The 14,050-nt window shown below is 33.8% G+C and overlaps 1 protein-coding gene across 3 annotated transcripts in view; it reads right to left on the bottom strand.

Moving 5' to 3' along the window:
- Window positions 1-1,840: 1,840 nt before the first annotated feature.
- LOC123702802 (transcription factor Ken) overlaps window positions 1,841-14,050 on the bottom strand; it is a 36,392-nt gene continuing 24,182 nt past the window's right edge. For 2 of the 3 annotated variants that reach the window (XM_045650796.1, XM_045650720.1), the window contains exons 2-5: window positions 6,220-6,402; window positions 5,912-6,032; window positions 5,236-5,706; window positions 1,841-5,102 (exon numbers count right to left, since the gene is read on the bottom strand). In XM_045650796.1, coding sequence (XP_045506752.1) covers window positions 4,179-5,102; window positions 5,236-5,706; window positions 5,912-6,032; window positions 6,220-6,395 — 1,692 coding nt within the window. In that variant the 5' untranslated portion in view covers window positions 6,396-6,402 and the 3' untranslated portion in view covers window positions 1,841-4,178. Of the gene's footprint in view, window positions 5,103-5,235; window positions 5,707-5,911; window positions 6,033-6,219; window positions 6,403-6,484; window positions 6,601-14,050 lie in introns of those variants that run through there. The other variant, XM_045650639.1, reaches the window with a different exon arrangement.

The raw sequence follows: 14,050 nt of genomic DNA, 5'->3' as shown, positions 1-14,050 counted from the left end.
ATTAATTATAAATATTTAAGCAATTAAAATTTTATTTAAGCTATTTAATAAATAATTTTTTTCCCAATAGATAATTATAAGGCTTTCATATTTTTTTTAATCAATAAATATGAAATCCTAACTTACCTTCTTGAGACTAGCGTTTATTTTCCCTTTTCACTACATACTGCTGAAATATCGTCTATGATTACATGAAAACATGTTTTTATACTTCTAGTTACGGAGTCAAATTGTGATATAATATTAATTGTATGGTACAACTTTGTATAGTATTATATTATCTGTAGTACATTAAATTTGTTATACCAAAAATAGATTTTATGATAGAAAATATTATTCAAAAAGAGCTTTAAAGAGCTTTTGTTGGCTAAAATTGAAATCTTGAATTAATAAAATGCAAAGATGACTGACTGACTGATTTATCAACTCACAGCCCGAGCTACCGGATCGATCGAGCTGATGATCTAGGCATCCGCTAAGAAAGGATTTCGATACATTCTACACCCAAGCGGATATTGAAAGTTTGTACCTACCATAAAAAATATTTTGAGCGACTTTCTTTTATAATTACATTATCATGTTGTGATAGTGATGTTACCTATTACCAGTTTACAAAATAGTCCCAAATTTATGTTTCTTGCCTTGCTATTGTCCAATAGTGACTTATAGCACCATAATATTAAAGGATATAGAGTTAAATATTGAAGGCTGGTGTAATTCAAAAGGAATTCAATAATCCGTTTTAAATTTGCTATCTATAGTCCTTTCCACCTAAGATGATTTCTGTGACACATCGATTTTTGACACGTGTAGAGATGTCTTTACTGAAATCATATCAATTGTTTCCGATAATCGATAATATTTTATATGGAAATGAAATCGATTTGAATAATGTACCAAAATTAGATTTTTCGGCATTTCGCCATCAATTAACTAAGGAAACTTAGCAAACAACAGCAACAAAAAGTCAACAATAACAATTAGTAACAATAACAGAATACCATGTAAAGTATCAATATAAAAATGCAACTTGTATACAAGGCTGACGCACTCGTACATACGATTGACTCGATTGACAAACGATCACAAGATGGGCGCCGACTAAATGATTTTCCAACTCTATGATTTTTCAACGATCCATTTCATGTACACGAGTTGCGTAGGTATTATATTTTTGTGTTATTTTATTTTATTTTTCATTATATTAAACTAAACAATACTGTTTTTGATTTATAAGCTTAAGATATTTCATTTTTATATTTTTGGTAATAATGCCGCCATAAAATAAAAATATTATGCACTAAAATTATTTTGGCGTTTTAAACATAAAATACGTAATTCGGAACACGATGAAGTGTCACAGGAATCATCATAGCTGAAAAGGACTATAATATTAGGTTTTATTTTCTATATGAAAACTTCGACGTAAGCCTACTAATTATTACAATGCTTATGGATGACAGATGTACACTAGATAACGCGACAAAAAAGTCTCATTTTAACTTTCTCTGTAAGAAAATCATTTAAAATTTCAGTTATTATTTTTTTGGTAAGAAGACTTATTTCGTCTTTGACGGCACTAATCAAGGACCAAATATCTGAATAATTTTAAAGTATACATCTAATTATATAATACTCGTATTAGCTCTAACCAGGCAAGATTCATGAATTTTCAAATTTTCATGAACATGAAGTTTTCTTCGTAACAAGCTCAAACGCAAGCTCTAGGCTCAGGCGCCATCTTGTATTATAAAATCATTTATTGCGTCCACCCATCACTAGATGGCGCTCAAATAAAATAAGATAAAATGGAAAGTGGAGGAGGAACAAAAAAAGCGGGTTGTGTAACTAAAATATTCTCGTTATTTAATTTACTACGGTAAGAACACATTTTTACAGAATGTTAATGTACTAAACAATATCTACAAAAATTGTACACTATGTGAAAACTTAAAAATACGTTTTAATTTACAATTAACAGAAAAATCAATATTCAAGTTCAACAAGAATTAAGTTAAGCTTCTTTTTCAAGTATACTTACAATTACATTTTATTTACATAAGTTGTCGGCGTCATTTCTGACAATTTAAAAAAAAAGTTATTTTAAAATTAGTATTGTGTTTCATACATTAATCTCATCTAAATTACGTATAGCATTATAAAAATACAATTTCGTTTGGAAAGTTTATACTTATGTAAAAACAATTGACCGTTATAATACGAACAATGTATGAAGCACAAACTAAAAATGCGAATTGCATTGTTTCATGTACAGTAAGGCAAATTGGCATCACGCCGGAATATCACAACATTTTACATAAATCTACAAAACCTTCGAGTTTAATATCATTCATTTTGTTCGAGTTTACGTAACAGCGGCAGCGATTTGTTTTCTGGACGTTATTGTCATGTAGTGTCTTATAACTAAATATATTTACAAATAAAGTATTTCGAAAATGGAAAACGCAATGGAAGACGGCGTTCTCGTTAAACTTACAATAGTAACAGATTATCACATACACGTTAATCTAATGATACCTCAATCACAATTCTTATGATTAAGTTGTTCCCAATTAAAAATAACCGTCAATACGACGTTAAAAGTAAAACAAAACACGAAAAATAAAACAAAGTCAGGTATAACGATAGGTAACATCGAAGAAAAAAATTAAAGCAATTCGACAAATTTGTCATTTAATCTACGCTTTGAACAACATGCTGGTAACTTTAGTTTTTAAACATATAAATAGTTTCAATAAAATTGTTGAAGAATCTTCTAAAGAAACGGACGTTTGCAATAATAGCAATTATCGATGTTTTTCAAATGATTTAGATGATGAGTATTACAAAGAGTAACTAGAATAATCGAACGTATTGCTTTAAAAGTACATATGAGTCAGGTTTGGTTGTGAAGAGAGAATTTAATAATTATACGTAATAAGGCCTTCCGAAATAAAAGGTTTACAAGCAAATAAAACAAACACGGTTGTAACTAAGATACCATTTAAAAATAACTGGCCACAATAATAGAAGTACGTCTTAAAAGCTTTGAAGATTTAGAATAGCTTAAGATAAAGTATTAATAATGCCTGTTGTGATACATTAAATCTAGAATAAATTTATCAAAAATAGAAAGAATAATTTTAATACAATAGCACGTAGTGGAATTACAGAAGTTGTAGAACATAGAAATAAGCTTACTATTACAGTCATGAGATTATTAAATTGGTACCTACATACGTTAACACATCAAATTCAATTCAGGTCCCTATAATTTTTCTTAATTGTACACCAAAACAACTTCCATGCTTCACAAATCTTTGGTGCTCATCCACACATCATAATCGGCACGAAATCTAGAATAGGCTGATTCAAATTTAACATACGAACACATTTTTTATTCATATTACAAATAAGGTAATGATAAAACTAATATTGAGATTTTTAGTGTCCATGAAAAGCTGCGAATCGTTATGTCAGAAATTTTTTCTTGGAACAAAGGTGAACAGTAAAATGTTGAAAGGATAGGCAATGGTAGAATTAAATAGATAGTACAACTAAAAGAGTGTTAAAGGGTTGGGATAAAGAATTTTTAGTTCAGCACCAAATATTAAGTTACTTTTATTTATGCTTAGTTCCAATTATTCTGACTAGAAACATTGAGCGTAAACCCTGTTCAAAACTATGCGGTCTACAGTCAATGTTGTAGTGACGTCACCTGCAGTTTCATGAAATGTGGTTTTAACTTAGGAGGTAGATGGTGTGACGTTCTCTTACGGATTTTAAGACTTCGCAACTTTTCTTTGACAATTGCATCTATTTTCTAGGCTTAAGGAATTAATGTGTCGGTGGCTTTTAAATAATATTTACGCTAATGAAATACAAATTTTCAAATAAATACTATCTCGGAAGGTATTGGTCCCGAATTATAATTTTTAAACAAATTATAACAATTTGGACCCATTCGGCAAACATGATCCTTATATTACGACACATCCGCTTGACCTCTTCCCACGAATGTCTAACTATGAGTATCGCTCTGCGATATCACATAACTTAAAAATAATTTCTTATACTACCTACGTAACCTTTTTCACACATATCACAATTAAACTCTCAGATTGAGAGGAGTTTCAAAGTCCAACAGAACGCGTGAGGCCGCGTCACGAAGACGGGCGTCATTCGTGTAAATTTTTACTGAGTAGAAGGCTATTGTGCGGGCCTGAGAGATGCCGAATGAGTTCCGGTAACGCTTCGAAAGTTAACTGACAGAAACAACAGTTGAATCGGCCCGGAGTGTTAGTTCTTCCGTCGTTTTCGCTCGATGATATCACATTCCGATGAACCGAACAAAGATGTTTTAATAAATGAGCCTTTTGTTTAAACATGGCGACGCACAGCCGGCACGCAAACGGTTTTTCTCCAGTATGGACTCGGAGATGTGTTTTGAGATTCCATGACATACCAAACTGTTTTCCACAATATTCGCAGCGATATTCCCTAACCGGAGCCTGTTTACTTGATCCTTGTTCATGTTCTGTGGTCGGCGCTTCATCTCCCCCGATTTGAGGTTGACAAAGCCAGGGTCCCCACGATCCTGCGCTAGGAGGTCTGTACTTTAGTACGTCATCATGCGCCGTTGCCGGTGGTGTAGCGCTTCTTTCCGGGAGATAAGGAGGTGCTGAAGCGCTAAGTGGATGTAGAGCTCCGAGACGAGCGACTCCAGCAGCAACTCCCGGCCCCTGTGCATATCGAAGGTGAGCCATCTCTTCTAAATAGCTTGGTGGAAACGATACAAACGGGGGATTTTGTGATGGTGAATTATGAAAACCGGGTCGTCGTTTTCGGTGTGGCGTGACAACATAGTTCTCTGGTGATGTCTGTACAAGTGACATCAAATCTTGATCAGGGGGCTTAAGATGAGCATAATCTTCCAATTTAACAGTTCTTAAATCAAGTTCGGGAGGTTCCAAGTAATGTGATTTTCTTTTTGTCCTTTCGCTTCCTCTGCCTAATCGGTCATTTAATAGTTGTCTTCGATAACCGGGTTCAGGTGGAGGATCCTCTTGGCTTGATGAAGTAGACCGTCTTCGTTCAATGTTCTAGAAATAAAGAAAAATAGCGTTTTACAAAATGTATTGATAATAAAGACGAAAGTGTGAAAATTCATATAGATGTACAGATTAATTTCCTTATAAACGAATGAAAGTAATGAATAAATAAAATGAAATATACCTTTGCTGCAACTGTTTCAACATCCAAATCTTGTGAATCGTCGTGTTCGCTTCCAGTGTGTTCCGAGTTTCTTGCCAAAGATAGATTTACAGGATTAGATGAGCTCCGCCGGCGTGATGATACTCGACCACATTCTTTGTTTTCGCCGTCCGCATCATCTTCTTCCCTTTCATCATTACTACTTGTCGACATGTTCTCTTTCTTTATACTTAATGATTCTGATTCTCCTCTTTCTTTGTCTCTACTGAAACCAGCGCTAGGCGTAACTCTTTCGCTTTCAGAATGTGAAGAACCGGATGGTGCGTCATGTTTACTGCTTTCATTGCTATTGATGTCTGTTCTTTTTGCTTTTAATCTTTCGCATGATCTGTTTTTCTCCTCTGCTTGCTGTCGCTCCTTTGTGGATTTCCATACATCTGATTTGATTTCCAGGAGTTCAAACAATTCTTGCATATCATCGATTTCTCCAGACTGCAAATAATGAAATTTATTAAATGCTTGATAAAAATAAACTCGTTAATAAATATTGGTATAATGGAATATTAATAGGCACATAACTTGAGGATACTAATTGAGATACATCATTTTATTTTTTATTGGACAGACTGATATTTGTTTTTTTTCTAATTATATATTTACCTATTTAAACAATTATCCATACTATACAAATACTCACCTCGATATATGCTTGGCCGCTGTACAAAAATACTAGAAGATGCCTCATTAAAGTACTGTTAATTCCAGACATGTGAATGGTTACTGGATTTTCTACTGATGGGGTATCATCGAGGATTTTTCTGAAACACAAGAGAGAAATTGTTAACTTAAGCCTATTTAAATAAGCTATCATGTATTATTTGTATGATTCGATGCAAAACTATTGACTTTGCTAGAGACTAGCTTTATTTGATAACTCTTGAACTTCGCTAACACTTTTAACTAAAGTTTGTTTCACAATGGATCAAACAACTCAAGTAAGCTTACCTAATAAGTGGGCTAGCGGCTGCCATCACAATGCGGTGGGCAGCGAGCGGCACGGCGTCGTCACACACCAGCACCAGGTCGGAGTACCTGGCGCCACGCCACGCCGCTCCCACCTCGTTCAAGATGCAGGCGTGGTGTTTGCCGTACGTCAGCGTCAGCAGACCCTCGCCCATCATTCCAGCACTGCAATACAAACATTTTTCGTTACCAAACCGCACTAACGAAGCCCTCGTGAAAGGATCCAAGCGAAGGCTGTATTACGCACGTTTTTACTTCAGCAATAATGGAGAGATTTTTCCAGAGATACACGATATCCATTGTTTCGCCGTTTGCGTTCATTTACGGTACATGCATTTATTCATACGAAAATATAAAGGGCTCTAAATCGATAAACATCGCTCGTTGGTTTCGGTTTCACTTCGCAAATAACATTGTTTATCGGCGTGCCTGTTCCTCTTGGATTTAATTAGAATATGAGTAAAATTACAGTTTCGTGAGCAAAAGCATTGTTTAGCACGATACGCTGCAAATAAGTGAAATCATGCTGAAATGGAGGCACGTCATTACGTTTTCGGTTCATTAGGCCCGATCTATGTCAGACTGAAAACCGCCGATGTAAAGGAAGACAAGGTTGCAGCCAGTGAACTGTGAACCGATAAACGTTTCAATATCATCGCTAGCGGCAAATTTGTTTAACAGATTCGGTTTAATTAAATTTCGTGTGTATACAATGGCTATTCAAATAGAATTTCTCAATCGGATGAAAGGTTAAAAGGTGAGATGAATTTAAATGATGTTAATGTCTCAGTTGTAGTGTCAGGTGTTAGAAAGCCTGTCGCAACGCAACCTTGGCCCGATAAAGTATCGCAACTTGCTATTACGATAACGCAAGATCATTTAAAAGACGATCAGTAAGAGCATTGTGTAGGCGTTTAGCAAGATTCAGAAGCATTGTTGCTGGCGTCGCTTTATTGTTATTTTCGTAGTCAAAAGTCACATATAATTGTGAAGTGAGACCGTATTCCGAACTGGGGAACGTTCCCGCACACGTTGATGATTCTAATCGCTCGCTCTTGTCACGATTTTGTAACAGTCTCTGTTTTACATATTGCATTAAATGAGAAATCTGAATTTAAGTATCGATGGTAATAAAGCTTTGTCGTTTTATTAATGTTTGCAAATAATTCAAGATATTGAATATCGTATTCATGTTTTATGACACAATAACTTTGAGGGTCTGGAATTAGTTTCTAATAAAGGTTTAATGTATTTATTATGAGTTTGCAATATTGTAGTTAAATGATACCTTGACATCGAGTTAGTTAACTGAATTTAACAGGGAAATTAAGCCTTTGCCCATATGCTATTACCAATAACTCACAGGTACTATCTATCATTTAATTACATTTATAATGAATTGAATGTAGGTAAATTAGTGTGCGTTTATCAAATGTTTAAATTAAATTCCTTTTTTTTATCAAAAATAGATATATTCTTAAGTATAATAATTACGAAACCATTCAATTTTTTCATTCATTAAGAATGTATAAGGCGATAATTACGGGGGGCTGATTACAAGCAACTACACTGAGTGAGCATGCAAATAAAAAAGTAATTAGCATTTAGATAATTAATTCTAATTAACGAGTATGCAAATGGGTGTATAAAAATGTCTAGAACAAAGAGGCAACATTTCCTTGAACGCGGAAGTCATGAAGTCATTCAAATTGTTAGAGATAAAAGGTTAGGTATCCTCTTTTTTATTGGAATAACGCAGGATGCTTCTATTTCTGTACAAGAACCGAGAATAATATGGACGCAAATATACATTTGCATTATACAGTGTAGAATACTAGTATAACATTATTATTTTATAATTTATATACCAATCATAAACAGTCGTTTCAAAAAGTGTTTAAATTTAATCCTTTAGTTCAGAAGAACATTTGAAAATAAACTGGTTTACTAAGTTGGTAGGTCGTTTAAATCTTGACCATTAAACATGACCGTAAAAGTGACAACACAATTAATACTAACGTCTATAATTAAGTTATATTAATTAATCTATGGTATTTAAATGTAACATTATGTGGACCATAAAAATATTTACAATGTAACCCTGTAGCTGTCGTGATGCTTGTCTCCTTGATACACGAATGTGGGTCGATTAGGCTCTAATCTACACATTTATATAAGGACACGACTTTTAATATTTTGCTTTTGATATATTGTATAACTCGAAGAATAAATTAACATACTATGATATTATTTTGTTTTTGCTTAAAATTGCTACCGCGATAAATTCTGGGTTTTGTTGGTATATTTTTAGTTTTATTGAAGCTGCTTTAATTATCGTTTAAGTAATTAAGGACACCGTGTTTATAGTATAAAGTTAAATTAATGGTAGGTATGCGCATTTTCTTTTAAGAGAACTGAAAACTTGTTAGGACGTCTTATGCAACGATGCATGTCATACCTTTACCTCGCCTGCCATTGTCCGTGTGAAGCCAAATGTAACTGTAGAAAACACGTTAGCACTAGCAATACAGGGTTGAAATTTGCATTATGTCTAAATATTCGTATAATTACTGTTTTTATTATTTTGAATACCAATCTACGTCAGTTAATTTTGACGTTACGACGAAATAACTATTACTATTTTTGTAGTAAGGAAGTTATTGGTAATTGCCCATCCGCGAAGTGGGTACTGGGTGTAATGTGAGTTCGTAATTTGATATTAATTATCGAGCTGTCAAATATTAACGCTTTAATTTTTATTGATTAATAATAACATTATTATCTTTTGAAACTTTGATATTGAATTTATTACAATGCCATCTGTGGGTGCATACGAGAATTACGAAACAGTAATAAAAACAATTTTCTCCTCGTTGTGTGTTTTCGCTTTTTAAGAACGTCCATAGATGGCGCTGACATAAAGTGAAAGTAAATGAATGGAGCTCGAGCGGCATTAAGTAATAGCACAGACTAATAATAATATACTACGTATACGTAATAGGCTTGTAAGTTTTATTCTCATGCAAGTAATTGTTGACCTTCGCTCCATTTGAATATACTTTTACTGGTACTTCAGTAAACAAAATTCAGGAAATGTATACATACATTCACTTTTTACACCTCTTACCTGTTAATTTAGTTACGAAGGTGATTTGGATATACGAAGTGATTTTAGCGATAGTAAGGGCGAGATTTAACTGATTAAACTTGATTTGACGTTGATAAATTATTTGCTGCATTTAATATTTAACAAAGCCACGCCGAAACTAGATTTCGTAAGAATTAGGACACAATTCGTAGATGAAAGATACGACATATTTCAGAACCTTGTTTTGAATATTCTTGTTTTTCACCATTCCCAAAACGATGGGAATATTTAGTTGTGGCGTCTTTTTGTACATTTATATTTTAGAAGCGGAACTATATAAAAGAAGGTATTTAATATTTATTAATACGTAGATAAATTTTAATTTTTTCTTCCAATTTAAAATTAAAAATACAAAAAACAGAATGTTCTTATATTATTAGTACAAGGATATTCATTATTTATAGATATTTATTTACATAAAAGTATAAATTTATAGAAAATATCTAGATTAGGCTAATAATAGTTTCCTAGTACCGTAAACCGAGAAAAGCGCAACCATGAATTGAAATCAAACCGCGGACATAGGCAATTGTTTTAAGTGAAACTCATAAAAAGACCAACTGAATATTGCTCATGTAAACAAGAGGTAATAAAAATATCTCAATCGTAAAGAATCAAGTGTAACTCAAGGTTGTATACACTAGTAACGTTACATAATAATTAAACACTGGACTAGAATGGTCATGCCACTATCTTGTTGTCTTTATAAAATTTAAACGTGGTTTAAACTTATCATAAAAATTAAACGTGGTTTAAACTTATTGTAAAGTTTAAACGTGGTTTAAACTTTAAACGCTGAATCATGGTGAATGGAGGCGTCGATTGATTGTGCCGCGCGATTGTCCATCTGATCATTGGATGGGTTATACGTATATTGCTGAAATTTGTAAGAAAGTTGTGAGGTTAAAAATAAATTCGACCTTATACCTAGGGAGCATTGATTGTGCCGATTGTCCTTCTGATCATTGGATGGGTGAGAAAGTTGTAAAATTTAAAGTTATTAATAAATTCGACCTTAGGGAGCAGGAAATTATTTAATATTTTATACTGGCGTCTGGTTGTGCTTTTATTACTTTTACTAGTTATTGTGTAATTGAGAAATTGTATTAATTTTAACGTTCAATGATTTTATTCAATTTTAAAAGCTTTTGCGCACAATTTCCAAATATTCAAACACGTCATAGGTACCTAATTCAAAGGAAAAATTAGCATCCATTTTCACACCCGAAGAATTCATACGTATTTATTTATAATAGGATGTTATGATGCTATATACTGTATCAAAAAACCCGATATTTTGCTTGTACGGTATGTGAATGAATTTGGCACAAACCTTACATGTAAGTATGGCAAAGCGATTGTTGTTTGTATGATAATACGAACGTGATTCAAACATTTAGTAGCTACATTTTCACATACTAATTATACTTTAAAAAGGACAATTGATTTGAACGCACTGTAAACAACCTATTTATCGGAACGATACATTTTGAGGAAAAATAATTAGGTACTATTTACATTAATTACATTACACTACGTAATTGCTTACATTTAACGTGGTTGTTACTAAATATATTATCTAATGAAAATTATATTTACGGACAGTTTTTAAGCGCTTTCACACTTTCTAAAACTTTTTCTATGATATTTTATGCAACAGATCAATACGTATAAAAAAATATGTTAATCTTACAAGCAAACAAGCAGTAAACACTTTTCACTGACAGTAAGCTATCCTACAACTAGCTCTAAACTGTATAGAATTCAACAATTACACCATAATAAAAAGAACAAGTTACTCCGTGAAAACTATCCCATACATTACTAATACTAGATGACAATTAATAACTAGCGGAAACAATAAGCAAGGATAAACAGTTAAACTGTGGTTAGCATGTTTACGAAACCGCTCGGTTCGATTGCAAATTATGAAATACGAGCACTAAGCTAGTGGAGCGTAGGATTGGGAAAAATTTCCAACTTTCCCCTACGTTGCTAAATGTTGCCGTTTTACACCGACTTCCAAGATACCGGGGTCTGTAACTATTCAACGATGTGTTTAGCAATCTTGAAAATTAGTGAGTGAGTTTGTTATTCTTTCATGGGAAAACGACTGAGCTAATTTTGATAGTACTTGGCCGTGATGTAGCTTATGTACCAGAATAAGACATAAGGTATATAAATATGTAGTTGCTTTTGCCCGGGTTCATCCGTGGGTGAAACCACGCGACGTGACTACATAATATAATATGTAGAATGTAGATAGATTTGGTTATGTTTACTTTGGTTATGTTTTCTTTAATGAAAGGCGTTTCCTTATGCAACATAAAACTATTTATTTCTGTATGCTTTAAAGCCTTTTGAAAGGCAAGCTTATGAAATTCTTTATAAAAGCAACATCATTAATTATTAATTAATTCAGTTTGTAATCGATATCGTTTTATTGTGTTTTGATTGTAATCATTGTCAAGTGTTTTTTAATGAATTGTTTATTTATTTATCAATATACTCGAGTTTTTATTTTCCCATCACAAGTGTTATTTTTCTAGGCTTTTGATATGTTTAGATCCGAAATTCGTGTCACGAGTTTGTTTTCTTTAAACATAGACGCCCGCTAATAATTAAAGCACCCGGCATTGAAATAGATTATAAACCATAAAGAAGAAGATATAATAGAAAACGGCGCGCCACTTGAAGTAATTATTGCAGACCTAGACTGGGACTTAGGACCACTTAAACGACGCATGCTAGATGCGAGGTCAATTGCATTACGCTTCTTGTAAAGTAACACGACATCATGGCAATGACAGTAATCGAAGACGAAAGCCAGTTGCCCAAGACACAATTATAAATGACCTACCGACGATTCGTCATTTGTCTTCATATAAAAATAGCCAACGTGCGCGGCGCAGGAGACAAATCGTTTACGTCAATTTATTGCCTTTTCTGCTTTATATGGAATGGCTTATACTTCATCGATCCCAGCAGATGGTGCAGGATAATCTACTGGTCATTTTAGAAGCTAAATTTAGATTAGATGTTGTTGTTTACAGGATCGCGGGTTATTATAAGAATTCTAATGTAAACAATATAATGATCCTACTTTGTAAGGACACGAGAAAAACATCATTAAATTACATATTAGGACAATATGTAGATTCAAGGGTATAATTATAACAATATTACTAAAACTAGTATGGACAATGAAGAATATTTTTCAATGTGGATACTGGATATTCATGGCAATAAAATTTAAAACTTTGTCGAAATAATGTTAATGAATGTATAAAACAAATGTCATTTTGATTTGTTGGTACGATTGTCATAGACAACAAATCATAAATAAATATTCATATGTCGATCGCTCCTCATGATTTATATCATCAACTTGTAAATTTATTTAAATGAGAAAAGGTGATACTGTGTGAAACACTGGGTTTCAGCTATTTGTGTGTCGACTGTTGAGTGACTATCTGTCGAATCGCTTTATTGTTCGATTCGCAGAGCACAATGCCGTCGCCTGCGCAGTCATAAATCTGTAGGTAAGGAATGCAGAAAACAATTATATTGTCTATTATTATCCAGGTTAGATCTCAGCATGCATCGATGGGTTGCGATTGCAAACTAGACGCTGCCAAGCGATCCGTTCGGCCTCAATCACAGAAATCCCATGAGCCTTAACACGTCCGCGACATTTTCATGCTCCATTTATACGGCTGAAATGATCGGATAAATTGAATTGTCTATTACCATTCCGACCATCATTGTACGCTCGATGCAATCTGTGACAACAACAATATTTTACGCTCGACCACCGAGTCATGAATGCCGAAAATAATTGCGGACAATGATGATGAAACGAATAATATATCAATAAGGAAGGATTCGAGGCGTATGATCGGCCACAACTATTCCGGTAACATTGCTTCAATGACGAACGGAGGTACTTAGCAACAGGTCGGACCCCTTCGAGCTTCTAACAGCGCAGAGTGACAGAAAACGATAGTGATGTAAGTCGATAGTTGTCAAACAGGAAATCGCGAGGCGCGCGTGGCCTGCGAGCGCCGCACACGCTCTGCGGCTGCGGCCTTCGGACGAAATGTTTAGAGCCAGTACGAACTGCTGTATCGCACCACATACAACCATTATGTAATCCCGGCTCCACAACAAATGCCACTTCATTCATAAGAGCCAGGGCCGATTCAGTTATCTGAGGTGCATCAGCGTTCGCATTCTAGATAACAGTGTTTTTATTATTTTCTACGCAGCAATTACTCAACATATTTCATTACGTACGCGACAAAGTTGAATTTTACATTCGGGAAGCGATAAGGTTATCGTCGATAATTTCTTTTACGTAGCAAAACAAGGAACTGCCTCAATTATGTAAATGAGAGCAAGAGTTGCATAAGATCAGTGTCATGCTGATAATGTTTTTATTTTTTTTAATGATGCTGCTAATTTATTTCTTATTTAATTATAAAAATAGCATTCATTCCTTCGTGCGCTTCCTTCAACAACACGGGTCATGAAACAATTGCAAAAGATATTTCTTTTAGATTAGCAATCACGACACACGACATTGTTGTTTATGAATTCTTGTCAGATATGACGGAAGAATAATATGAGCCGGGCTTAGGCCATCTAACGGAGCAGCATAGAACC

The sequence above is a fragment of the Colias croceus genome, chromosome 1 (assembly GCF_905220415.1).
Source record: "Colias croceus chromosome 1, ilColCroc2.1".
NCBI lineage: Eukaryota > Metazoa > Arthropoda > Insecta > Lepidoptera > Pieridae > Colias > Colias croceus.
The sequence above is the reverse complement of the archived record's forward strand: the minus strand, read 5'-3'. Positions and strand labels throughout refer to the sequence as shown.